The sequence below is a fragment of the Canis lupus genome, chromosome 9 (genome assembly GCF_003254725.2).
Source record: "Canis lupus dingo isolate Sandy chromosome 9, ASM325472v2, whole genome shotgun sequence".
In the NCBI taxonomy this organism is placed as follows: Eukaryota; Metazoa; Chordata; class Mammalia; order Carnivora; family Canidae; genus Canis; species Canis lupus.
In genome coordinates this window covers 59,451,721-59,477,208 of record NC_064251.1, presented here as the reverse complement: position 1 = coordinate 59,477,208, position 25,488 = coordinate 59,451,721, and the positions used below count along the sequence as shown (strand labels likewise).

Genomic DNA, 25,488 nt, shown 5'->3' with positions numbered 1-25,488 from the left:
TGACCTGCCTAAGGTCTCACAGCAAGAAACTGGCAGCACTAAGATTTGAACTCAAGAATTCCCTGCTATGTCTCCTTGCCCATGGAAGGGGTCCCTAGGCAGCTCTTAGCCTGGAGCCCATTGTCCCTTAGGTCTTTCCAGTGCACAGCAGCCATTGTGGTTTTTATTCAGCCTTATAGGACTGGAGTGGGGTAGCAATGGGAGTGACTCATCAGGTGGTGTTGTAGAAGGAAGAGAAGATACTCTGTCTCATTCATATGGTAGGTGCAGGGGCAGGTACCTGAGAGGTAACCAGAGAACCCCAAGAGAAGGGGCTAGAGGCAGTGTGGGACAGGGCTGAGGCCCCTCCCATTAGATTTGGCTCCTCCTGCCTCAGCAGGAGGCTCTCTATGGGCAGCCCCCAGGAGAGGAGGTTAAGGGAAGCCTATGGAGGAGGGGAAGCAGGGCACACCCGTGTCCCCTTATCTCTACCCTAGCCCTTTCCTTCAAGCTAAGAACTCAACTTCAAGCTGTGATTTGGTCTTAGTTGCATGACTCTGAGTAGGAGGGAGAGGATTCTAGAGCCACACTTTTGGGGAGATAGGTGGCAGGTGCATGCTTTTCACCTATCTCTTCATTCCTTTTCCTTCTGGACATGAACTAGATAGACATGGCCCCACGCTTGAGGAATCCCCAGTCTCTTGGGGACATAGCTCCTAACTCTAATAGTTGGTCACTGGTGCTGGGACTCACTGATTTCCCAGGGACCATGGGAACCCAGAGGAGGGTTTGGGTTTTTTTTGTTTTGTTTTTTTTTGTTTTGTTTTTTTAGAAACAGATTTTTTTTCTAAGATTTTATGTATGTATTTGACAGAGACAGCAAAGCAGAAGGAGCAGGAGAGGGAGAAGCAGGCTCCCCACTGAGCAGGGATCCCGATGTGGGGCTCTATCTCAGGATTCTGGGATCATGACCTGAGCCAAACCAAGTTGGTTAAGTCAGACGCTTAACCAACTGAGCCACCCAGGCACCCCATTAGAGCTGGGCTTTGAGGGCAGCCCTGGTGGCTCAGTGGTTTAGCGCCACCTTCAGCCTGGGGTGTGATCCTGGAGACCCGGGATCGAGTCCCGCGTCGGGCTCCCTGCATGGAGCCTGCTTCTCCCTCTGCCTGCATCTCTGACTCTCTCTCTCTGTGTGTCTCTCATGAATAAATAAATAAAATCTTAAAAGAAAAAAAGAGCTGGGCTATGAGGGATGAGTAGGAGTCCCTCAGGTAGAGAAGAAAGGAGAGCATTATGAGTGAGAGCAAGTGGAATAGATGTGGCCCAGGATGGCTCCCTGCCCTCTCTCTGCTCTAGCGCCACTAGCCACCTGTCAATTCCTCTAACACAGGGCTTCCCAAATTATCTGTGGTGAAGGACTAATTTTTTAAAAACTAGAATCAGCACTTTTGGAAAGTGCCATAAAAATGAAGTATTAGAAAAATGAAACAAAAACAGGCATGTAGGGATCCCTGGGTGGCGCAGCGGTTTGGCGCCTGCCTTTGGCCCAGGGCGTGATCCTGGAGACCCAGGATCGAATCCCACGTCGGGCTCCCGGTGCATGGAGCCTGCTTCTCCCTCTGCCTATGTCTCTGCCTCTCTCTCTCTCTCTCTGTGACTATCATAAATAAATAAAAAATTAAAAATTAAAAAAAAAAAAAAGAAATATGCCTTTAAAAAAAAAAAAAAACAGGCATGTAAAATACAAGTCCAATGTTTTACTAGTAGAGTCAACAGATAAAAAAATTTCTCTGTCAGAGAGGCCTGAGAGTTTACAAAAGTCTACTCTCGCTTTTGGCAACTATTTTATCACAGCTCAGTAACAAGTAGCTTGGACTGGCGCTAATCTGCGGACCGCACTCTGAGTAGCTTGATCCCAACACACCATGTCTCTTCACACCTCTGGCTCTTTGCACAAGCTGTTCCCTTGGCCTGGAATGCCCTTGTCCTGCCATCTTTGCCTAATTTATGTTTTTCCTGCAGAGCTCAGCTCAAGCAAAACTCCCTCCTGGCATACTTCACTAATCTGCATCTGCTCCTAGACAGGGTCTGCACCCAGTCGTTAATGGTCTGAGAGCCTCTCTGATTCTCCCTGTTCTTTCATAGCCCGTGAAGGATTGTGAAGGCTGTGTCTTAGTCCTCATTGTCCTTGGTGCCTGGCCCAGAGGAAACCTTTGCTGAGGTCAAAGAGGATGCGGGGGGGGGGGGGGGGGGGGGGGGGGAGCCCCGGTGACCCAGCGGTTTAGCGCCGCCTTCAGCCCAGAGCGTGATCCCGGAGATCCAAGGATCAAGTCCCACGTCGGGCTCCTGGCATGGAGCCTGCTTTCCCTCTGCCTGTGTCTCTGCCAATCTCTCTCTCTCTCTCTCTCTCAATCTCTCTCTCTCTGTGCCTCTCATGAATAAATAAATAAAATCTTAAAAAAAAAAAGAGAGAGGATGCAGGGGCAGACCATGGAGGGCTCCAATGCCAGGTTTAGGAGGTGCAAAGCCACACATGAGCTGTGGGGAGCCATGGCAAGTTATTAGCAGGGTCAAACCTGTGTTTTAGATAGCCAGTTTGGGTAGCCATGAAGGCAACAGAGTGAAGCTGGGAGGATCCCCCATAGCCCCGTGGAATGGTATCGTTATTGCTGATACTCACAAAGCATTTGCTGTGTGTCCACTCTGTGCTGAGCCCTGTCCACACACTAGTGTTCCTTACCACAGCCCTATTGTCTCATTTCACAAGGGGTATTGAGTAATTCTTCAGGGTCTGAGCAAGGTTACAGGGGAGCAGACAAGACTCAAGGTCCAATCCCTGCCTCCATAAGACTTCTCCACTCCCTTTTTCCATTTTACTGATTAATGTCTACTCAAAGAAAGGCTCCCTGGCTTCAAACAGTTTGAACACCCCTGGGAGAGTGGGAGTAAAACTGTGTTGGAAACAGCTGGCCAGGGCCAAACAGGCACGCTGGCCTGCTCAAACCCTGAGAAATGCTGCAGGGCTCAGAGTGGGGCCATGCGAGAGGGTAAGTGGGAGGAACTGCCCTTCTCGAGAAGCCGGTGGATGCTGATTTCCCAGCCAGCCCCTTGTGCCATGGTTTCTCTGACACTCACTGGCGTCTTGGCCATCTGGAGGGAAGGTCATGTCCTAATGACACAGGGTGGAGAGAGGAAGAGGAGGGGCAGCTGCAGGGAGGAGCCCTGGGCCAGACAAGGGCGACGCGACACAGTATCTGTCACTGACCTGTTTGTTGTGCAAGCTCTTCCCTTTTTCTTAGCCTCCGTTTTCCCATCTGGACACAAGCGGGTAAAGCACAATAGCAAAGGGGTTTTGGCTTATACCAATCTGGGTTCTACCACCAGCCCCACCATTTAACAAATGGGTGGCTTTGGACAAGTCACTTCACCTAGGCTGCAGTTTCTTATTTTATAAGACAAAGACAAAAAGTTGTTCAGACCTTGTCCAGAGGCCTGGCCAGCTCAGTTGGTAGAGCATGCGACTGTTGATCTCGAGGTTGTGAGTTCAAGCCCCACAGTAGGCATAGAGATTCCTTAAAAAAAAAGTTAGGACGCCTGGGTGGCTCAGCAGGCGATCGATCCTCCGATCGATTCCCGCATCAGGCTCCCTGCATGGAGCCTGCTTCTCCCTCTGCCTCTGTCTCTGCCTCTCTCTGTGTCTCTCATAAATAAATAAAATCTTAAAAAAAAAAAAAAAGTTGTTCAGACCTTGTCTTTTTTGGGTCTTTATGTGCAGACTCTAAGGCACATGATTCATGTTCCAGTGATTTATTATTAAAATGTTCTTGGGACACCTGGATGGCTCAGCAGTTGAGCGTCTGCCTTTGGCTCAGGGTGTGATCCTAGGATCTGATTCTAGTCCCACATTGGGCTCCCTGCAAGAAGCCTGCTTCTCCCTCTACCTGTATCTCTGCCTCTTCTCTGTGTCTTTCATGAATAAATAAATAAATAAATCTTTAAAAAGAAAGAAAGAAAAAAAAAAAAAGAAGGAAGGAAGGAAGGGAGAAAGAAAGAAAAGAAAGAAAGAAAGAAAAAGAAAGAAAGAAAGAAAAAGAAAGAAAGAAAGAAAGAAAGAAAGAAAGAAAGAAGAAAGAAAGAAAGAAAGAAAGAAAGAAAGAAAGAAAGAAAGAAAGAAAGAAAGAAAAAATGTTCCCAGGAGAAGCTGGTACCAAAGTAAAAGAAGTGGGAGTGGAAAAAGTAGGAAGCCCAGTACTGGTGTGGGCTCAGGCCAAGCTACAGCTACAGCCCCAGCCCCAACCCCAGGGGATGCTGGAGTGTGAATGACCGCTCAGTTGTCCCCACTGGGGCTAGGGAGCTGGGCTTTTGGATGCCTGCACCTGTCAGGCATTGCCTAAGGACGGCCCCAGGAGGACATACTCTCCCAGGCAGTTTGGGGACATAAGTCTCTTTAAAGAAAGTCACAGATGCAGGCTGTCAAGAAGGCACATGGAAGCCAGATATGGGCACAAGAAACAAATGAGAAGGATCCCAGGCATGCAGAATGATCTCCTCTAGCATTCACTACATACCTTGTGTAATGAGGATGAAGTGAAATAGCCTATTACAGCCCCTCATACAGTGCCTGCCTCATAGTAAGTGCTCAGAAGATGGAATCTATTGCTTTTCTTGTGATGATTATTAGCAAGCTGGGTCTAGTGGGTGCTGAGGTCCCATGCAGGCTATTTCAAGTGGTGGGGCTCCTTTTGCACCCTTTGTGTCTGATCCTGTGCTCTGCCCTTGCCCTAACCTGCACCCTTTCCCTGGCAGCTACAGTCCATGGTGGATCTCCTGGAAGGTACCTTATACAGCATGGACCTGATGAAAGTGCATGCCTATGTCCACAAGGTGGCCTCCCAGATGAACACACTGGAAGAGGTAAGGACAGAGGTCTACCTGGGAGCCAGGCTGGGTCAACACTTGGGGCCAAGGGGCAGGTCTGAAGGGGTCTGAGCAATTCTACCTTAACGCCAGTGGCTGTTGAAAACCAGACTCCAGCAGGGAACTGGGAGCAGGAGATGCAGGCCTCTGGGTCCCCACTTTGGAAAAAGGTCTGACTGGGGGTCATGGGCCTACAGGAGGCTGGAAGGCTGGGTGGAGAAACTGAAGGCACCAGCTGACTGCATGAAAAGGATGTGGAGGGGGCTGGCAAGAACTTGCAGTTGCCTTCAGTTCACTAAGACCAAGACTTGTACATTGTACAATACCAAGGTCACAAGTCCCATAAAATGCCACACAAAAGTGCAGGACTGGCCAGGCCTACTGGGGCAGGGCTTAAGACCGCATGGCTGGCCCAGTACCCGGTTGCAGTTGAGGCAGAGTGCTGAGCGTCTTCTGGTCAGTGCAGATGTGCTGGGGGGCTAGGCAGGTGGCCAGGACTGCCGCCTGAGGGCAGTGACAGAGTTGGGCAATTGTGGGGATCCAGGCTGCAGGTTCAAAGTTTGCTGGCACACATCTCTGCTGACGTGGCCTGGCCTCTGCCTGTTTCCTGCATCCGGCTGGGCTGCTGGGAGCCTAGGGACATGCAGCTGCCAGGAGCGGGTGTGGGGGCTTCCTTTCCCAGCTTCCTTTCTGGAGGGAGGGGGCACCTGGGCATCCTGTGCCCAAGAGTGGGAGATTAACTGCTTACAATCCTCAAAATTGGGGTCACAGTGGCTTTAGTCATCCAAAAAGTGTTTGGTGTGTATGTACTATGTGCCAGGTCCTTGCCAACATGGGAGTAGAGTATCAGTTGTTGGATTTCTACTGTGCACCAGGATTTTCTGTGCACCTAGTACATGCCAGGCTCTCCTGTCACTGGCTCTGGATTTATCCTACTTTGACCCTTCCTCCTATAATCTTAGGAAATGTTAACTCACTTTATATAACTATGAGCCAGACGATCTGGAGGGTATGTCTGCTGTGGCTGGAACAAATCAGAAATGGTTTCCGTAGCCACAAAGAAATGATTTTTTAATTATCTTCTGTTTTGCATTATCTGTGCTTTGCTTCTGTTCACTAAGCGATAACTCTTAAAAAAAAAAAAAGAAAAAGCTTATTGCTATCTCTGGGTGGAGGTGGAGAAAACAGTCTCACTTGGGAGGAACTGGCTTCCTCTGTTCAAAGGGAAAACATCACTCACTCACTTTTTAAATAAGACATTAATAATTACATGGTCTCTTGGCAGCATGCTTTATCCATCCATGCCTGCTGCTGCTATCAAAACCTGTACCTGGGCCCTGCTCAGGAGACTGGGCAGTGAAGCCTGATGGCAGAAGCTGGGATATCCCCTCCAGGGTGGTGGTGCTGGGGGGTAGCTGACTGAGGAGACTAGAAAGACCTTGGAGTCCTGCCCTACAGAGCGTCAAGGTGAACCTGAGCCGGGAGAATGAGGTAGTGAAGGAGAGCATGCGCCACCTGAGTGAGCAGCTGAAGCGCTATGAGAATCACTCGGCCATCATGATGGGCATCAAGAAGGAGCTCTCCAGCCTGGGCCTCCAGCTGCTGCAGAAGGACGCAACCTCTGTCTCAGCCGCTGCCCCAGCCCCCGGCCCTGCTAGCAAGGCTCAGGTGAGGCCATGGCTCTGGTGATGGGGCCAGGAGGTGGGTGGGCTTAGGAATACAGTGTGGCAAGACCTCAGTCCCAAAGGCAGGGCTGAGGGTTGGCACAGCTGGAGGGCCCATGGCCAGATGGGGGGTAAGGGTGCCTGCAGTGCAGCACACATAGTTGAAAGAGGTAAACGGGGAGCAGATGTGGGGATCCAGATGAGGGGTCTGTGTGCTGGGGAAGGCATTTGGTGGCCTTCTCATTCCCATTTCCAAACTAGTAGAGACAAAGCTGTAGAGATGACCCTCCCTGCCTGGCCCTGGGAAGCCAGGCGGGCTGCCGCAAAACCACTTCTAGCCTCCCCTAGTGTGGTAGAGCTGCTGGCGGGGTCAAGCCTGCTCAGGGGTAGGTAAGCAATGCGTCAGGGACCCTACAGACTCACACCACTTCATCAACCAATCCGGGGTGGATGATTCTTGCAGCAAACACCCAGACATGCCATATTCCTGAGCACAGTGAGCAGAGACACCAGGCAGAACCACCCAAGATATATAATATGCCTTTATGCACATTTGAAAAAGGCCCTCCTTTAGGCAGATAAAATTGCCAAAAGAGCCAATAACGAGAAGCTCCCTAGAAGTGGGCAAATTGTACAGAGGCTCCTTCCTATGGTAGATACACACTAGGGCGTGTGCTTGGCAAACGCAAGTACAGGCTTGATCCTGATGCCATTCGAGCCCCTGAGGCCAGCCACCCACCTGCTGGCCGTGGCCGCTCCATTCCCCACTGCAGCCTTGTGTCTCGTGTGGGGAATCCAAACATCCTCAAAATTGGATTCCTGAAGCCTAAACCTGACTTCCTTACAGACATTATCTCAGTTAATCCCATGACCACCTGCAAGAGGGCCCATTGGTGCCCGTTTGGCAGATGAGGAAGCAGAGGGTGAGGTCACAGGGAGAGAGGGTCGCTGCCCAGGGACTGGAGCATGGGCTTGCATGACCAGCGGGCCCTGCTCTTCATCTCAGCCCCTCAGCCCCTGTGCTGACATTGTGATGATGGGGCACTCTATGTGTGCTGCTACAGGGTGGAAGCCTGGTGCCGTGGCCCAGGGCAGGCTTCCTGCTCATCCCTAGGTCAGGTCCACAGGTGCAAAGCAACGCTGTTTTGGCCACAGCACAGAAGGTCTAGATACTGTACTTGCCGTATCTCCCGCCTAACAATGGGTGATGTCACCAGGGCCTGTGTTCTTGTGCCAAGCCGGCATCAGAGGCATTTAGAAGGAACTTTACAGAACTTTAGAAACCGCATGCACTGAGGTCAGTGGCCTTGGGGACCGACTATCCAATTCTGCCTGAGACCAAAGGGTTTCCCAGGTTGTAGGACTCTCAGTGCTAACACTGGGAAAGTTCCGGGCGCACTGAGATGGATCGTCACCCTGTCCCGGGGCCTGAGAACCTCTCCCCTGACCACAAATGAAGATCCACAAGCCAGCGAGACAGGGATGGGAAGCTGCCCCTATGATCAGCTACCTCCTTAGGTAATTAACCAGTATAATGTAACACACACACACACACACACACACACACACACACCCTGGGGGCGGGGAGGGCGAGTGTGCAGGGATTTGGAAATGGAACAGGAACCTAACCTATCAGGTTGGGCTTCAAGCCTGCAGGGAAGCTGGTGAGCTGAATGGGGAAACTAAGGCACGCCCCAGTCAGGATTATCGCCACTATGGGAGGAAAGCCATGAGTTCACGAGCCCCTGAGATCGGCCTGGAGCGGCATGACCACTTTCCAGCCCCCACAGGCTGAGCTTCTGTGACCTCCCAGGACATCCTTCCCACCTCCCCACATTGACATTTTCCTTCTCTTTCAGGACACAGCTGGAGGGAAGGGCAAAGACAATACCAAATACAGCAACATGCAGAAGAGCTTTGTTGACCGAGGTCTCACCAAACCTAAGGAGAAGCTGCTAAAGGCAGAGAAGCCAAGGAAGGAAGGTGGCAAGGGCAGATTCCCCCTGCCCACAGCCAAGCCCCGGACCCTGGCCCAGCAGCAGGCCGTGATCCGAGGCATCACCTACTACAAGGCAGGCAGGAAGGAGGTGTCCGAGGCTGTGGCCGGTGAGTTGGAGAAGGACTAGACCCTGGGAGGGACAGGGCAGGGAGTCGGGGGTTGCTAATGGGTGGCTACACCCCAAGGATGTAGCCTCCGGGGAGCCAGTGTCTTCTCTAGATCTCAGCTCCACTGCCTCTTGGTATACTGTGCTCATCCACACGATGGGATAGTGCTCCTCGTGGGGTCGTTGGGACGAAATAATAGAATCCACACAAAGGCCCACCCAGTTCCTTTCCCGTACTTTGAGCTGCCTCCGCCCCTCCTGGACTTTCCCTTCTTCCATCAGAGATTTGCTGAGGATCCGCTAGGTGCATGCCAGATCTCCCCAGAGATCTGCCTAACACAGGCATCGCAGTCCAGCAGGGAAAAAAACATGCCCATGACCAGGCAGCAGCCACAGGTGGGGCGGGAGCCCCAGGGGCTATGGAGCCAGGCCAGGGTTCTGGGAAGTGATGTGCGGCCTTCAGAGCACCTCTTGTTTCCAGAGTGGCCTTGGAATGGATGGTCTCCCACTTCTTTTTTTTCCCAAAGTAGAACCCACAGAGTCTCGTGTTTTTCCTATAATCCATGGGGGATCACAGTGAAGGGCAACCAAGTAATTAACCAAAAAGAGAGAGAGAGAGAGAGAGAGAGAGAGAGAGAGAAAGAAGTCCCAAGAGTACCCAAATTTCAGGGCCATCCCCACTGGTGTGGCTCCCAATTCTTCCTCTGAGACCCTCCCCAAATGCCTGCTCCCCTCTCATGTCCCAGAGAGGTGTCCAAGCCTGCTCCCCCACCTGTGTCCTGCTGACCACCCCTTTCACTGAGGCCCTCTGCCTACCCCATGTCTAAGGGGCCAGGAGATAGAAATGTGAGGGACCGGTCTTCAAGAGCCACCCCCCTCCCTAAATTCTTGGTCTCTCAAAGCTCAGGGGCCTCTTCCCAGAGCCCCTGGTGCTAGCTACTGGCTCTGAGTCCTGCCAGCTCAGCCTGGCCACAGTACAGAACCTCTGACCCCTGGCTGGGCACTGCCCAAGAACAGCTGCAAGCATCTGGCTCTGCCAGCGAGGCCCGTGGGAACAAAGCCCTTGCCCTGGCAGGCTGCCAAGGCCAGGCCGCCCTAGAGGGTGTGTTCCATCCCTAAGGGCTGCCCCACAATGGAGCCTGGCTGAACCCTATGCAAAGAGGAAGCCTGGCAGGGAAAGAAAATGAAGAAGTCGTGTCATTGTCGTGGAGTCAAAGGGCTTCATCCTCTGAGGGCCACACCATCCCCTTTCCTTTGTCCCTGGAATAGGTTTTCTGTGTACTTTCATACACGCTGTTCCACTAGATCCAGGTAAGGAGACAAGCTCAGAGAGGTGAAGAGACTGGCTCCAGGTTTCACAGCGAGTTGGTGGGACGGGGACCCAGATCAGTGGGCTACAGAGCCTGCCTCAGACCCCTCCCCAGCTCTGTGCCCTGCTGTGTGGCATTGATTCTTCCTGTTTTCCCTACCCAGACCCCATCCATCCCAGCTAGACAAGTGTGTGGGTCAGGGATGACCCAGAGATGGCCCCATACAGGTCCCACGGGAGCTGAAAAAGTCATCCTATCAGCAAAGGCCTTGCCAGCAGGGGTGGGAGAAATGGGGTCCAGAGGTGCCCAGACAGCCTCAAGATCAGAGATAGGAGATGAATGAGGGCAGAGAGACAGACACCTGGGGTCCGGAGGTGACGGGAGGCTGGCTGTGCCTGCCCCCTCCCTGCCTGAAATGGCAAATACTGGGTGAGAGGAACTGCAGGCTGGGTTCCAGAGGGGAGGACCAAGAGAAAGTCTATGAAATGGGAGCCAGGTTTCTGTCTTCTGGAGTTGAGTCTAGGACATGAAAAAATTGGTATAGGGACTCCTGGGTGGCTCCGTGGTTTGGTGCCTGCCTTCGGCTCAGGGCGTGATCCTAGAGTCCCAGGATCAGGTCCCACATCAGGCTCCCTGCATGGAGCCTGCTTCTCCCTCTGCCTCTGTCTCTGCCTCTCTTTCTGTGTCTCTCATGAATAAATCAACAAAATCTTAAAAAAAAAAATAACCTGAACCATTTCTTGAAAAAAAAGAAAGAAAGAAAGAATTGGCATAAAGTGTTTGACACTTAGGAGGGCAGGGGTCTCATATTTGGCACCTCATGCTTGCCAGGACCTGTGCAAGTGAGGTGTATACATTTTCCTCTGATCAACACAATAGCATAACACGGTGGGCCTTTTGACTCTTGTTTCATAGAAAGGGAAGCTGAGGCCCACCAGGGCAGGGGAGTTGGCCAAGATCACTCAACTGGGGGCCTTGGAGCCAGTCTACTGACCACAAAGTCTCCCTACCACCTACTTTTTGAGTCCTTTCACCCTGAGGAGTGAAAGATGTGAAGCCCCCCCTTCTCTCCGCCATGGCCCCGGAGCTGGGAGCCAAGTGGGCCTGGGGAGGATCCTGGGCAGCCGCACAGGACATGAGCACGGGTCCTCTCTCTACAGATAACGCCCTCAAGAGCACTTCCTGGCTGGAACAGCTGCCGCCCAGGTTGGAGGGCAGGCCACCAGAGCCCAACTCAGCAGAACATGATGAGGCTGGGCCCAGGGCCTCAGAAGGAGCAGACTTGACCTCTGACACCCCCAGTTCAGATCCGGCCACCACCCCCACCCCGACTCCCACCACCCAGCCCCAGCCCACCAAGCCACCTTCACACCCAGATGTCCTAAGCCAAGGTGAGTAGGCCTCATAGGAGTCAGCAGAGTACAGCCCCTGGGCCAGATCCAACCTGCAGCCTGTTTTTTTTATGACCCTTGAGCTTAAAGAACAGTTTTTTACATTTTTAAAGGGTTGTTAAAAAAAGAAAAAAAGAATACAGGACAGACGTATATGGTCTGGAAAGCCTAAAATGTGTACTATTTGATCCTTTCTAGAAAGTCTGAGCACATTTAGTCAAACAGTATTTTCAACAAATCCTTCCTAACACATCACCTAGGATCCCATCATCCAATCCAGCAACTATTTTCACTTCTTTATTTTCTTATGTCCACGTTTGTAGCTTTGGCTTCTGCCTTTCAGTAGAAATATTTTCCACTAAATCACCGACCTGGAGGGCACCTTTGATACCTGTGATAACAAGGTATTGTTAAACCCATCCCCTGCTTTGGTCTGAATGCATTCGGCTTCCTGGAATCTTTCCTAAAGGGTCCATCTGCAATGTGGACAGCAGCTACCACTTATCTGGCTCCCCCCACAGCCCATTTCCAATGTCAGAAAACTGGAAATAATCTGAAGGTCTAACACTGAGGGGACTGGGGCAGAGCTGTCTGGTGGCTTGGTAGAGCCTTGAAATCACATCATTAAAAACCCATTAATGATGTGAGAAATTGCTCAGTGGAGGGCAAAAACGGGATACATAAAACTATATATTCAGAAGAACCACAGTTTTTTAAAGTATGTCCACATGACTGTATATGCAAAGAAAAAAATAGAAGGAAATACAACATGTTTCAGTTTTTCTTTGGATAATGACATTTTTCATGATTTTTATTTTCTTCATTCTCCTTTGCTGAATGTTCTGTTTTCTACAATAATCAAACATTGCTTTGGTCCTCAGGAAAGGGGGGAAAGGCTGCAAACAAAATACCGGGAGGGATGTAGGTAAGACCCAGATAAACCTCGGGGCTGTTGCTTTGGCTCGAGGCCTGGGGTCTGAGTGCCAGATGCAATACCCCTCACTCCCTGCAGGCAGAGAGATGAGCTGTGAGGGCACCTTGCGGGCCGTGGACCCCCCTGTGAGGCATCACAGCTATGGACGCCATGAAGGAGCCTGGATGAAGGACCCCTCCGCGAAGGATGACAGGATCTATGTCACCAACTACTACTATGGGAACAGCTTGGTGGAGTTCCGCAATCTGGAGAACTTCAAGCAAGGTTGGAGAGCTGGGAGACGGGAGGAGGTGTGGCACGGTGCCCACGGTGTGGGCAGCCTGAGGAGGGTCTCCCATGGAGACTGGGCCCTCCTTTCCCTTTCCCAGCCTGGCCCAGCTCCAAATGATCGGTCACCCCAAAGAGGGGCATCTGAGGGCACCCCCCATGGGCTGGCACAGAGCCAGGAGTGGGAATGTGGCAACCAACAAGATGGATGTGGTCCTGCCCCTGTGAGCATAACTTACTGTCAAGGCCAACAATACCGAGAGCTTCCTCTTCTCGAGTATTTATTATATGCTAATCTTGCTATGTGCATCAGCTCGTGGTAGCTTCATAATTCTATGGGGTGGGGGTTATCTCTCAGTTATACAGATGAGCAGAGCCCCAGGCCTGAGAGGAGCTGCAAGTCTGGGCAGGGAAGGGCAGGATTTTGGTTATCAGATCTGCGGCATGATGGGGGAGAGGGTCATTTAGGCAAGACCAACCCACCAGAAATGCACAGATGGGAGAGCCAAAGACCTCTCCTCTCTACACTGAAAGATATAATTTCAGTGTAGTGTTTGAGGGAGAGCTCAAGGGACTGTGGAACCCCAAACGAGATCAGAGAAGACTTCCCCAAGGAGGAGGTGATGCTGACTGAGCTGAGCCCTGTTGGGAGAGCAAGAATAAGCCAAGCAAAAGGGAAAGGGCGGGGGGTTCCAAACTGAAAGCCCAGAATGTGCCAAGGCCTGGCAAGGAGAAGCAGGATGGCATGGAAGGGAGGTGGGGAAGCATAAGGAGAGAGTAGGCTCAGTCAGACCCTGTAAGCCACATCAAAGTTTGGATTTATCCAGGGAGCTGTGGAGTCCCAGGGTATGGCCTGGAACAGCCAAAGTCCTTCCTCTGCCAGGTCAAAATTGACCTGGGACCTGCCGCAAGTGGTTCACAGGCTGGTGTGGAGGAAGCCAGTGAAAAGTGCTAAGACAAGGGTTATGGGGGGCCAGAGGAGAGGCCCTCCCTCAAGCCTGGGGAGGTCATGGAAGCCTTCCGGGAGGAGGTAACATTGGCAGCGAGCTCTGAAAGATACGGAGGCATCCTGCTAGGCAAGTAGTATGGGGAATGACAGTCCAGACAAAAGGAACAGCATGGGCAAAAGCTCTGAGACAAAGCACAGGGGCTGTCTAAATCCTGGCTATTGCAGTCCATAACTGGGTGACCTTGAACCCTCTGACCCTGTTTTGTCCTTGGCATATGGGATGCTAACAGTGCCTGCTTCACAGTCCCGGTGACATAAGATGATGGGCCCAACTTCAAACCCATGGCCTACTCAGTATTCCTTGCTTACTGGGCCACTCAAGAGCCCTGGGTGGCTTGCCAGGCCCTAGCGTGACCATCTGCCCTCCACACAGGCCGTTGGAGTAACATGTACAAGCTGCCCTACAACTGGATCGGCACGGGCCATGTGGTGTACCAGGGTGCCTTCTACTACAACCGTGCCTTCACCAAGAACATCATCAAGTATGACCTGAGGCAGCGATTCGTCGCTTCCTGGGCGCTGCTGCCCGACGTGGTATATGAAGACACCACTCCCTGGAAGTGGCGTGGCCACTCAGACATCGACTTCGCCGTGGACGAGAGCGGCCTGTGGGTCATCTACCCCGCTGTGGATGACCGCGATGAGGCCCAGGCCGAGGTGATCGTGCTGAGCCGCCTGGACCCCAGCGACCTCTCCATGCACCGGGAGACCACATGGAAGACACGGCTGCGGCGGAACTCCTACGGGAACTGCTTCCTGGTGTGCGGCATCCTGTATGCCGTTGACACGTACAACCAGAAGGAAGGCCAGGTGGCCTATGCCTTTGACACGCACACAGGCACCGATGCCCGCCCGCAGCTGCCCTTCCTCAACGAGCACGCCTACACCACCCAGATCGACTACAATCCCAAGGAGCGGGTATTATACGCCTGGGACAACGGCCACCAGCTCACCTACACCCTCCACTTCGTGGTCTAGCCCGGACCTGTGCTCACAGGAGAGGAGTGGCAGGGGATATGGGGGCTCCCCCACAGCAACTCCTGCAAGGGGCTCCATCAGCAAAATTTATTGGAGTCTAGGCCCGGGGCAGGTGCTAGGCATGTGGTGCAGCCAGGATAAAGCTTCCTTGGCACCAGGTGGATTAATAATCCCTTCCACTTGCAGAGCACTATGCCAAGAGCTTCACATGCACAAACCCATTCAATCCTCCCAGTAGCACCCTCAGAGATAGAGATATTTAAGCCCATTTAACAGATGAGGACACTGAGGCTCAGAGAGACCATATCACTTGCCTAAGTAGCCTCAGTTTGGATCAGGCAAGCCAGGTTGTCACAATAGCCCTATTTTACAGATGAGGAGACCTGACCGTGCTCCCCTACACCTCCAGGCCTCTCCCCACTCTTCTAATTTCTCTTGTACTCTCAACTCTCACTCAAAAGCAGAGGCCTCTGGGACCTATGCACTCGTGCTGTTGGAGGCTCCGCGCTGTGTACCACCCCAGGCCCCCGCTCTAGCTGACATGCTGGTGGCCCTGGGCTAATGTTCCTGCTCCTTGCCTTTGGTCACCCCGCCACCACCATCCACCTCACCCTCTGTCCAACCACATTCCAAACCTCCATGGTCACCCAGCCACTGAGCATAAACCACACCCCGAGGAAAAATACTGGCTCCTGTTCCAAGGTCCCCTCCCTCCGCATTTATGTTTACTTTCTCTTACTGCTCCTCAGTGCTGTCATTTGTTTCTGCAGCAGCAGCTGAGGAGGAAGCAGGCAGCTGCCTGCCAGGCCCAACTCTACCAGGGTGAGGACCTGGGCCAGGTCCCTCTCCCCCCAGAAGTGCTGGCTTTGGCCCCACATACCCGGGCCCTGGGACCTCTCCTCAGCTCCTCCCAGAGCCTTTGGGCCCGGGCTCCATGTTGTCCTTTCTCTCTGGACCTTTGAACCCACAACCTACCTGCACTCAGGGATACCTCCAGGTCTGCCATGAGCAAGACCCTGCACCCAGGGCTGGGGTGGTGCCAGGATGAAACAGATTCCTTCTTTGTCACTCCTGACCCGGCCATTTGTTGGAATGGCCTAGCAGTTTTTGGCGTGGTTAGGGGTCCTGGAGGAGGCAGAGATCTAAGCAGTTGGGTCCAGAAGAGGCATTGGACCTTATGATTGCAGGGAAGTGCTTGAGGGTGGAAGCTAGAAAGGAAGGGGAAGGAGGTCTGTGGACTGGGCTTTTCTAGGCTTCAGAGTTGTTGGTGCCAGGCCTTGGGGCTGAGGAGGCACAGGTGGACCATCTGTTACCTGTGCTGCTGGTGGCTCCCCTGAGCCTCAGACCCAGACAGTCCACAGGACAAGCCTTTAAGCCTGTACCTCATCTGCTTTGGATAGTAGTATTTTTAGAGCTAGGAAGTTCACCAGTCCAACTCCCTGTTTCAGCAAAGGAAAAAGAGGCCCAGAGAGCTTTAGAGAGTGGCTTGGGCCACACTGAGCAACAGGACACAGCTGATCTTCCAGAAGGGCTTTGTCTATAGCCTGCATTCTTCCTTCGAGGCAGCTCTGCCTGGGAAGGCCACAGACTACCGAGCACACAATCCATCCCAACACCTTTGAGAGTATTTACTGCTGATCCCGACACCACCCTCTGTCCCTACTCCCCTCATTCTGTCCCCATGCCAGCTCATGCACATTTGTGTATTTGAACACCCAGCTGCCATGTTAGAAAATTCAGCTGCAAACCTAAGAGTGGAAGGAAATGCATTTTGTGCAGAAGACATTTCTTTCAAGCATTGTCAGGTGATGTTTTATTTAAGCTGTAACTCACCCCTGAAATAAAGAGGAATGATGATGGCCAGCCAAGCAAGGCCTGACTCATAGTGGTGGACACATCCAGCCTCCCCCACCCAGCCATCGGCGGGCTCCACTGAACAGTCTCTTCAGGGGGCTGCGTTTCCCTTGGCCCTGGGTGTGGGTTTTACAAGACTGTCTTTCATGATATCACAGCCTAACCATGCAAGAAATGTTCAGACTCCTCTTGCTCATTAGTCTGAGAAAAAGGAAAGAAAGGACGAGATTTGGGAAAATTAAAGGGCAAGCAAGCTTGTTTTCTGGGGAAGATGATGCTAGCTGCAGCCTCCAAGCATTCACTAAGACCCTTTTGTTTTTCAGGCCTTAGTATGTGGGTTATGTGGTAGATAGTTCTTTTGCTCACTTTATAGATAGTCAAACAAGCCCAGACATGGGTCACTTGTCATGTAAGCAGTTGAGTGGAGAGCTGGGTCTCAAAATCAGGTCATCTAATCATCACCACTGACTGAGCATCAGGTGTGCCAAGCATGCCAGGTGCATATTCTTGCATCATCACAACAGGGAAAGTGCCCATTTTATAGACGAAGAAACTGAGGTAAAGGGACTTACCCAGACTACCCTTAGTCTGTGGCAGATACGGGTTTCAGAGCTGGTCAGTACGTGTTGTTTGCCAACTGCATGGCACTCCAGGAGCAGCTCCAGAAGTGGTGGCTTTTATTCACTGTGACCAGGCCACAAACTGCATCCACAGAGGAGACCCAAGAAAGAGGTTGGAGTCAGCTTGTAAAGAGCCCTGAATGTCAAACCAAGGACTGCCTCCAATCACATTTAGAACAAAGTCAAGTATAAATTAACAGAGAAAAGAAAATTCTAAGACAATTGGAATTTATTCCATTGCTGATGGGAGGCAGGGACAGGTTTTTGTCATGGACTTTATTATATTTGGCAACAAGTACTTCAAATAAGAAAGGACCAGGACTGGGGAGCCCCAGTGTTTCTTACTGACCTTGGATGTGAAGGCAAAGGAAGCTGTCTCCGATGTTCTGAACACATGAAGGGGCTTTGGCTACCACCTTGGATTCCCCCGTAGAGATTACTAGGCCTGAATATTTAATTTGCTCTGTCTGCGGAGGAGAGAAGGGAGCCTCTGCCTTGGGGGCAGCACTATAAGTGAGGCTGGGGTTTCCCTGGGAGTAATTTGAGTGTTCCTGAAAACCTATGTTCCAAAGCATCATTTTTTCTTCTTGACAGCATTGGAAACCACTCTGGTGACAGGAGGACACAGCACTGATGGTTGACAGGGAGCCTGGGCAGGAGTTAGAGAGGCCTAGGTTGGGATCACTCTGCCTCTTATGTGCTGCATGCTTGGGCAGGGTAGAGACTGAGAGAGGGGACAGATGTCAACTCCCTTTTATGACTGAAGACCTGCAGCTTAGCAAAGACTTGGGCCAGCTGAGGACCCAAGCAGCACCATCCTAGAGCTAGAAGGCACTTTTACACACATTGTTACTGACGCACCCAGGAACCCCCAAAGTTGGCCTCACTTTTCCTCCCTTCACCCCCCTATTACCCCCAGGTGATGAACTGCAAGTTCAGAGAAGTTAAGCAACCTGCTCAGGGTCATGAATCTAACAAGTAGTAGAGTCAAGATTTGAACCAGGTCTGTTTCTACACCAAAGCCCCAAACTACCTGTTGTTAGTACTCTTCTAACAAGTCGTGTTTCCTCTTTTGCTTTGGCAGCTGGGAATCTCAAAGTCAAATTTGAGATTACTTTTTAACAATTATACTGAGTCACCGAGTGGGCTCTGACTTCATTCTAGCTTTCTGCTTTAGCCTTGACCCTGATCTGTTTATTTTTACTCTATTGTATTATACCTACATTTGTAAGTTGCCACAATACTTTTTTTTTTTTTTTTTTTTGCAACAAGGTGGTATATACCTAAATAAATACATGATCAAAAACTCTGTTTGAAAGTCTTCACTGAACACTATGGTCTGTTTCCTTATCACAACACAGACATTTAATAACCAAAAAAGAATATTTTCCTGGGAAAAAGAGTGTTGTAGAACTAGGGAGGTAGGCCTTAGCATCTGAGTCCCATGTTTCCCAAACTTGTTGCTCCTGTGCAGACCTTCATGATTTTTGCCATTCCCCTTGACTGTTCAGTATGGTTTACTATTTCCCTTTCAGATGATTTCATTCTTTTTACGACAATAATTTTATTTTAGGGGAACCCAGGTGGCTCAGTTGGTTAAGTGTCTGCCTTCAACTCAGGTCATAATCCCAGGGTTCTGGAATGGAGCCCCACATCTGGCTCCCTGATCAGCAGGGAGCCTGCTTCTCTCTCTCTGCTCTCCCCCCATTGGGTAAACTCTCTCAAATAAATGAATAGAATCTTTTAAGAAATAAATAAAATAATTTTATTTCTAAGGGAAGGTTAATAAGCTGCTAGCAAAAACAATTTTTTTAATTTTCAATTTTTGAAGGAGGAATATTACAATAGTAAAAAAGTCAGTGACTACCATGCAAGGTGGCTGGGATGGGACACTGAACAAGCAGCACTATTGCCTTCTTGTGGTGGATACTGCACCTATGAGCCCTGGCCCAGTTGCTCTTTGTGTAGAAAGTAAGATTAGCAAATGTCAGAGGGTACGAAAGACAAGCCAACAGCAAGTGGACATTGACCTTGATGTAATCCCAGGGACAGGACTAGAGGGAATGGCTTATCCCATGTGATTGAAGGGCCTTTCACCTGGTGGCTTAGATGATCACTGATGGTGACACAGATTTAGACCAACTTCCCCAAACACAAACACAAACACACATATAGTTAGGCCTTCCCTCCCCAGCTTTGGCAGAGGTGGGGACTGCACCTGTGGCCTCTGGCAATAACAAGGGTCCCACTCCCCCAGGACAGCCAGCCAGAAGCACTAATGGGTGCCATTCCTGTCACCGTGCAGACCCAAACATGGCCAGTCTGTGTGTGTTCTGTGCCAGGGGTGGTGCTCAGTCTTTGCAGCATTATGTCCTTGAATCTTTCCAGTTACTTCACGCGGTTTGTCCATTTGTCCATATTGCACAAATGAGGAAACTGAGCCACGGACTGCTACCTCTTGTGTTCAAGGTCACACAGCTGGTGGTGGCTGAGCTTACGGAGTCACCCTCCAAAATGTGCACCAACCTCAGCTCATTTCAGAGCCACTGGGGACTGTGGAGGGTGCCAATGCCCACGTACCCCCACAGACCATAGCATAGTCTCTGGTGGAGGGCTGAGATTTAGTATATTTTAAAAGTTCCCCGGAAGATTGTGTTGTGCATTCAGGGTTGAGGCCCCCTGCTGCTCCCCCTCCCACTGCTCAGAAAGAGCATGCCATGAGCACAATGGGGTGGATCCGTCAGATGCCAGGCTGTACCCAGAATAGCATCCTCTGCCCTGGCTGCCACAGGAGAGAGAACAGAGAGAGCAGGCCTCGGCCTGGCATGTCAGCCTTTTCTCCCCTATGGGGCGGCTGCAGCTGGGGGTGGGGTTTCTAGGGCACAGAGCACAAAGGCTCCATCTGCCCCCAGGCAGTGCCCAGATGCTGTCCCGCCTACCCAGCCCTGTCTGAACTCTGCCCACGTCTGGGGCCAGCCCCTCGACCCCCCACATTCCAGTAGGGACCCCATGAGGCAGGAACAGACAGGGCTTTCAGGATGCGTGCCTGCCAGGGGGGATGAATTATTACCGAGAATTATCTGCCATGAGCACAGGGTGGCATTTCACGTGCCAAAGGTTGGCTGGCCCCGCCCTGGCCCTGGCTGCTTGGCTCCGGGGCCCTCATTCCAACTGTGCGAGGACAGAAACTTTATTCTCTTCCACAGTGAGAGGCCTCCGCCCCTTACCATCTGTGCAGCACCCCCTCAGCGATCCCCACCACCCCTACCCAGGGGCCAGAGCTTTCCTTCTCCAAAGCTCAGCGCTGAGCAGATTACATAAAAGTGATTAGAAAGTCAAGTTTCCCAGGTCTTTTTAAGCCAAGGATTTTATTGACAAGCAAAGCCATTGTTTCCAAGTCACTGTTGCCCCAACCTGTTCTGGCTTTTCTGCATGGGGCCCTAACAGATGCAAATAGCTGCTGCAGCTGAGACAAGCTTATTGTGGAAGGATCCAGGGTTCAGTTTAATCCCAGCTTGGCCACCTACCACCTGTGGAATCCTGGAAGATCCTTAGCTCAGTTTCCTCATCTGTAAAATGGAATAACGACCTTGACCTTCCAGAAATGTTGGGGGGTTGAAATGAGATAGTGGATGTGGAAAAGCTCTAAGTGGGAACATGGTGGGCATACAGCCAGGCAAGGCATGATTTTTGTCAGGGACCTCGAAGACTGACCTTGGTCTTACTCCCCAGGTTAAGGCAGACCCAAAGTGACAATTGTCGGCAAATGTAAGCCATATTCTCAAAACTGATGCCCAGAGGGCAAATTTCTTTCACTTAGTGTGCCTACTTGGACCGATCGGTAATGGCTGTCTATGGCTGTCTATGGGAGCAGCCCACCCAGGCCCAGCGTAATTGAGAGATTAGTAATATCTGCCATGGGAATAAAAAGTTAGGGTAGGATCATACATGCTACATTTTACCATTCCTATTCTAGAGCAAGGTCTAAAAATACTCCTCGCTCAAGTTTTTGTCTAGATTTGTGTGGCAGCTCCACACTAATCTTTCTGCTTTTTGTCTCTTCCTACCCTCTGATCCTCAACTCAGCTGCTAGGGTGAATTTTTTAAAATGAAAATTGGACCATTTCATTCCATTACCTATCACTGTCCCATGGCTCCTCCCATTGCTCTGAGGATCAAACCACACTCCATGATTGACATTCTGGGCCTTCACTGGCCTTCTCAGTCTCATCCATCACCACACATTTCCAAATATCCCCACCTGGAGCACCATCAATCTGAGCATCTTCAAGAGCTGAATTGTGAGGATTCAAGGCAGCTTGGAAAGTCAGACCGAAAACCCTATACCCAGACTCACAAGATCAAATCAAGATCAGAGGGGCAGCCAGAGACCTCTCAGCATTTGCCACCAGTGAATTTAACAAACCAGAAGGGGCTGGTAAACTTCCAATGGCTCCTGCGGTGCAGTTTACCAAGGCTGTCATCCTGCTCACCCCCTAACTGCACTGATGGGATTAGTCCTGAGTTGCCCCTGCAGAGGGGAATGCACCCTGCTCTCTCTCCTGATTGCCCATTCCCACACAACTCTCTCATCAGCAAGACCCAGGATGGAGGCTTTCAGGCACTGCTGTGTCCAAAGCTTTCTTATCCAGGATCCAGACATTGCATAAGGATTCCTGCCCCATCATAGGCCAGTGGGGTTCCTCTCCATCTCCCCCCCCCCCCCTCAGTCCTAACTCTTGCTATTCCCCTGAAGGCAATCAGATAATTCAATCTTTCAGTTTCACAAACTTTACCCTGAGCTCCTGCTCTGGCCAGGCTCGGGGATAAGCACTGGGGATACGGAGAATGCACCATCCTTCAGTGGATATTGTCAATTAAGCTGGCTGGAAGGCTTGATGCTCCAGAAGCACTGCATGGCTGAGGAATGAGGACCATATAAACAAATCTCAGTGTGCTTCTGAGATTGGGATGTTTACTGAAATCATTAAGCAAGAGTTTAGGCTTGGTGAAGAGGCAACCACATGAATCAGTGTCTTTTTTTTTTTTTTTTTTATGAAAGAGTGTCTTGAGGGAAAATACCTTCTTTAAAGAAAAGAATCCAAAAAAATAATAATAATAAAAAATAAAGAAAGAAAAGAATCCAAACAGGCTTCTTTCTTTTTTTCTATTTAACTTGTTACTTTGAAATAAGTCAAGGTTCTAAGTTACAAGAGCAGGACAGAGGATTCCCATATACCTTTCCCCCATGTCCGCTGATTATTCACATTTTTTAAAAAGATTTTATTTATTTATTCATGATAGACATAGAGAGAGAGAGAGAGAGAGAGAGAGGCAGAGACACAAGCAGGCTCCATGCCGGGAGCCCAAAGTGGGACTTGATCCTGGGACTCCAGGATCACACCCGGGGCCAAAGGCAGGCGCTAAACCCCTGAGCCACCCAGGGATCCCAATTATTCACATTTTTGACATTGCTTTATTATTCTCTTTCTAGGTATATCCTTTTTTCTGAACCATTTGAAGGTAAGTTCCAGATTTGATGCTCCTTTCACCCTAAATACTTCAGTGTTTATTTCCTGAGAACATAGACACACATAAAACCACAGGACAATTAGCAAAATCAGGACATTCAGCATTGACATAACATTCTATCTAATCTACAGGTTTTTTTTAATTTTTATTTATTTATGATAGTCACACACACACACACACACACACAGAGAGAGAGAGAGAGGCAGAGACATATGCAGAGGGAGAAGCAGGCTCCATGCACCGGGAGCCCGACGTGGGATTCGATCCTGGGTCTCCAGGATCGCAGCACCTTGGGCCAAAGGCAGGCGCCAAACCGCTGTGCCACCCAGGGATCCCTACAGGTCTTTTAAAAAATATTTTATTTACTTATTCATGACAGACACACAGAGAGAGAGGCAGAGACACAGGCAGAGGGAGAAACAGGCTCCATGCAATTGTCAGATATTTCTTCATGATTAAATCAGGCTACACATTTTAGGTAGGGATGTTTCAGGCGGGGCAGAAATAATTATTGTCTTTCTTAGTGCATTCTATTGAGAAGCCCTGGTTGGGGGAGCCTGGCTGGCTCAGTCAGTAGAGCATGCAACTCTTGATCTCAGGGTTGTGGGTTTGTTGGATATAGAGATTACTCAAAAATATAAAATCTTTTAAAAAGGGGGCAGGGGAGTGAAGCACTTGATGTCAAGTTGTCCCATTATAGGTGATGGTTATTTTGGTCACTTAGTTAAGGCATGTGCTACCAGTTTTATCTACTATACAATTACTAATTTCTCCTTATAACTCACAAATTCTAGGGGAGTACTTTGAGACTATACAGACATTTTATTCCTCATCAAACTTTCACCCTTTATGTTTATATCTTAATGATCCTTATCTATAGTAATTATTACCCTGATGATTATAAAATTGTGACTTAAGATTTCTATTGTTATTAGCATTCTACTGTAAAGAAGAGCTTACAGTAGATGTACATATATGCTTGTATGGATGATGGGCCATGAATTCTTATCTTATTCCATAGGTGATAATTCATTACTCTGATTATTTACTTGATAACCAAACTGTTGCAGATATGTCTGGAATGAGAGCTAATTCAGGCTAGACTTCTATGGCCTTTTGCTGTGTCTGTCTTATTCGCTGAGTGCTTGCTTACTTTCAAGTGCAAAAAAATGACCCGGGCTCATCTTGCACTCTCTCTGGCCTAGTGCAGAAATCAGCCATTTCTCTACAGAGCTCTGGTTCCTTTGGAAGAAGATGGTATTTAGAAGCAAGGAGCTAGCCAATAGATGGGCTCATTGTTTCTAGATCCTCTCAGTGAACAGAACTAGGAAATACATGCATACCTAAATATAAATCCAGGAGTTCATCCTGTTACCTCCTATTCCAGGCCAATATCACAACATTCTTCCTGGCCTTCCCCATGGCATATTTGTGTGTCCCTTCTATATCAGTGAGAAACCTGGCTCTCAATATCCTCAATGTATTTCATCTTTTACTCAATCCTCCAGTACCCAGAGAATAGTTTTAGAATTGCTGATCTATGCCAGTATGAAAAACAAGCCTGTTAGGTAGAGTTTTTAACATTTTTTTGCAGGAAGCCTCGGTGGCTCAGTGGTTGAGTCCCTCCCTTCGGCCCAGGGCGTGATCCCGGGGTCCTGGGATTGAGTCCCACATAAGGCTCCCTGTGTGGAGCCTGGTTCTCCCTCTGCCTACACCTCTGCCTCTCTCTGTGTCTCTCATGAATAAGTAAATTAAATCTTTAATAATAATAATAATAATAATAATAATTGTTTGCAATTTTTAAATCTTTTTTTAAAGTAAGCTCTATACCCAAAGTGGAGCTTTAACTCATGACCCAAGATCAAAAGTCTCATGCTCTACCGACTGAGCCAGCCAGGTGCCCCTTTAATTTAAACGAATTTGCATGTTATCCTTGCTCAGAGGCCATGCTAATCTTCTCTGCATTGTTCCAATTTTAGTATATGTGCTGTCAAAGCGAGGACACAATTCTTTTTGTCTTCAGACTGAGAGTATATATCAAAGTTCTGTATTCAAAAGTTACCTAGGTTGGTTCTATCCACCTCCTTCTGCATGGTTTGTTATTTATCTGAAATATAATTCTGTAACTTATCAGTACAGGCTATTTCATTAGAGTTTTTTTCTTTCAAGGCTTGTTTTTAGTTCCCTCAACAATAACACATAACTAAACTTTATTTTTCTGCTTTTTCACTTGTCTTCTTCCTGTTTTTGTTTTCATAAAGGAAATTAACCCATTTACATGTATAGTGAAAGCTACTATGTCTGGTCTTTTTCCTGATGTTTTATTTGTAGTTTTTATTTGTTTACCTCTTCATATGTCTTTTTTTTTTTTTTTAAGTAGGCTCCACACCCAACGTGGGGCACAAACTCATGACCCTGAGATCAAGAGTCAGAAGCTCTACCAACTGAACCAGCCAGGCCTCCCCACCTCTTTAATACAACTGGGAGAGAAATGGCAGCCCCTTTGATCCGCCAGTGCCCAGCATCTGCTCTGGAACATAGTAACTAACACTCAGCAAATGTTTGTGGAATGTTGACTGAAAGCTCAACAAGTAGCTTTCCCTTGTACCTGGATAGACAGACATGCAATCTTGACCTTATTGAGATGGTAGCGATGACTATCACAGCAGTTGCCATGAAGGTGAATAATAATGTGGAAAGTCTTAGGAGAGGGCCTGAATGTTGTAGTCACTGAATAAACTATACCTGTTATTTTTGAACACAAATAAGAACTGGGCATGGAGCTATATTATCTTATTTGATCCTTACAATAATCCTGTTTTACAGATGAAAAAAAAAGGGTTTAGAGAAGTAATTTGTCTTTACAACTAGGAAGAATTCAGATCTGACTTCAGAATCTACCCTTTACCCACCACATGTCCCTGTATC

General features: G+C 49.6%; 1 protein-coding gene and 1 non-coding gene across 2 annotated transcripts in view; one reads left to right on the top strand and one right to left on the bottom strand.

The window, feature by feature from the left end:
• Positions 1-18,346, top strand: part of OLFML2A (olfactomedin like 2A) — a 30,996-nt gene extending 12,650 nt beyond the window's left edge. Inside the window, exons 3-8 of the mRNA XM_025475117.3 lie at positions 4,786-4,893; positions 6,355-6,564; positions 8,420-8,666; positions 11,136-11,366; positions 12,379-12,564; positions 13,950-18,346. Coding sequence (XP_025330902.2) covers positions 4,786-4,893; positions 6,355-6,564; positions 8,420-8,666; positions 11,136-11,366; positions 12,379-12,564; positions 13,950-14,554 — 1,587 coding nt within the window. The 3' untranslated portion in view covers positions 14,555-18,346. The remainder of the gene's footprint in view (positions 1-4,785; positions 4,894-6,354; positions 6,565-8,419; positions 8,667-11,135; positions 11,367-12,378; positions 12,565-13,949) is intronic.
• Positions 18,347-24,455: 6,109 nt separating this feature from the next.
• Positions 24,456-24,563, bottom strand: LOC112677736 (U6 spliceosomal RNA). Its single transcript, XR_003147170.1, has one exon. It is a non-coding gene; the product is annotated as a U6 spliceosomal RNA (small nuclear RNA).
• Between the last annotated feature and the right edge of the window lie 925 nt (positions 24,564-25,488).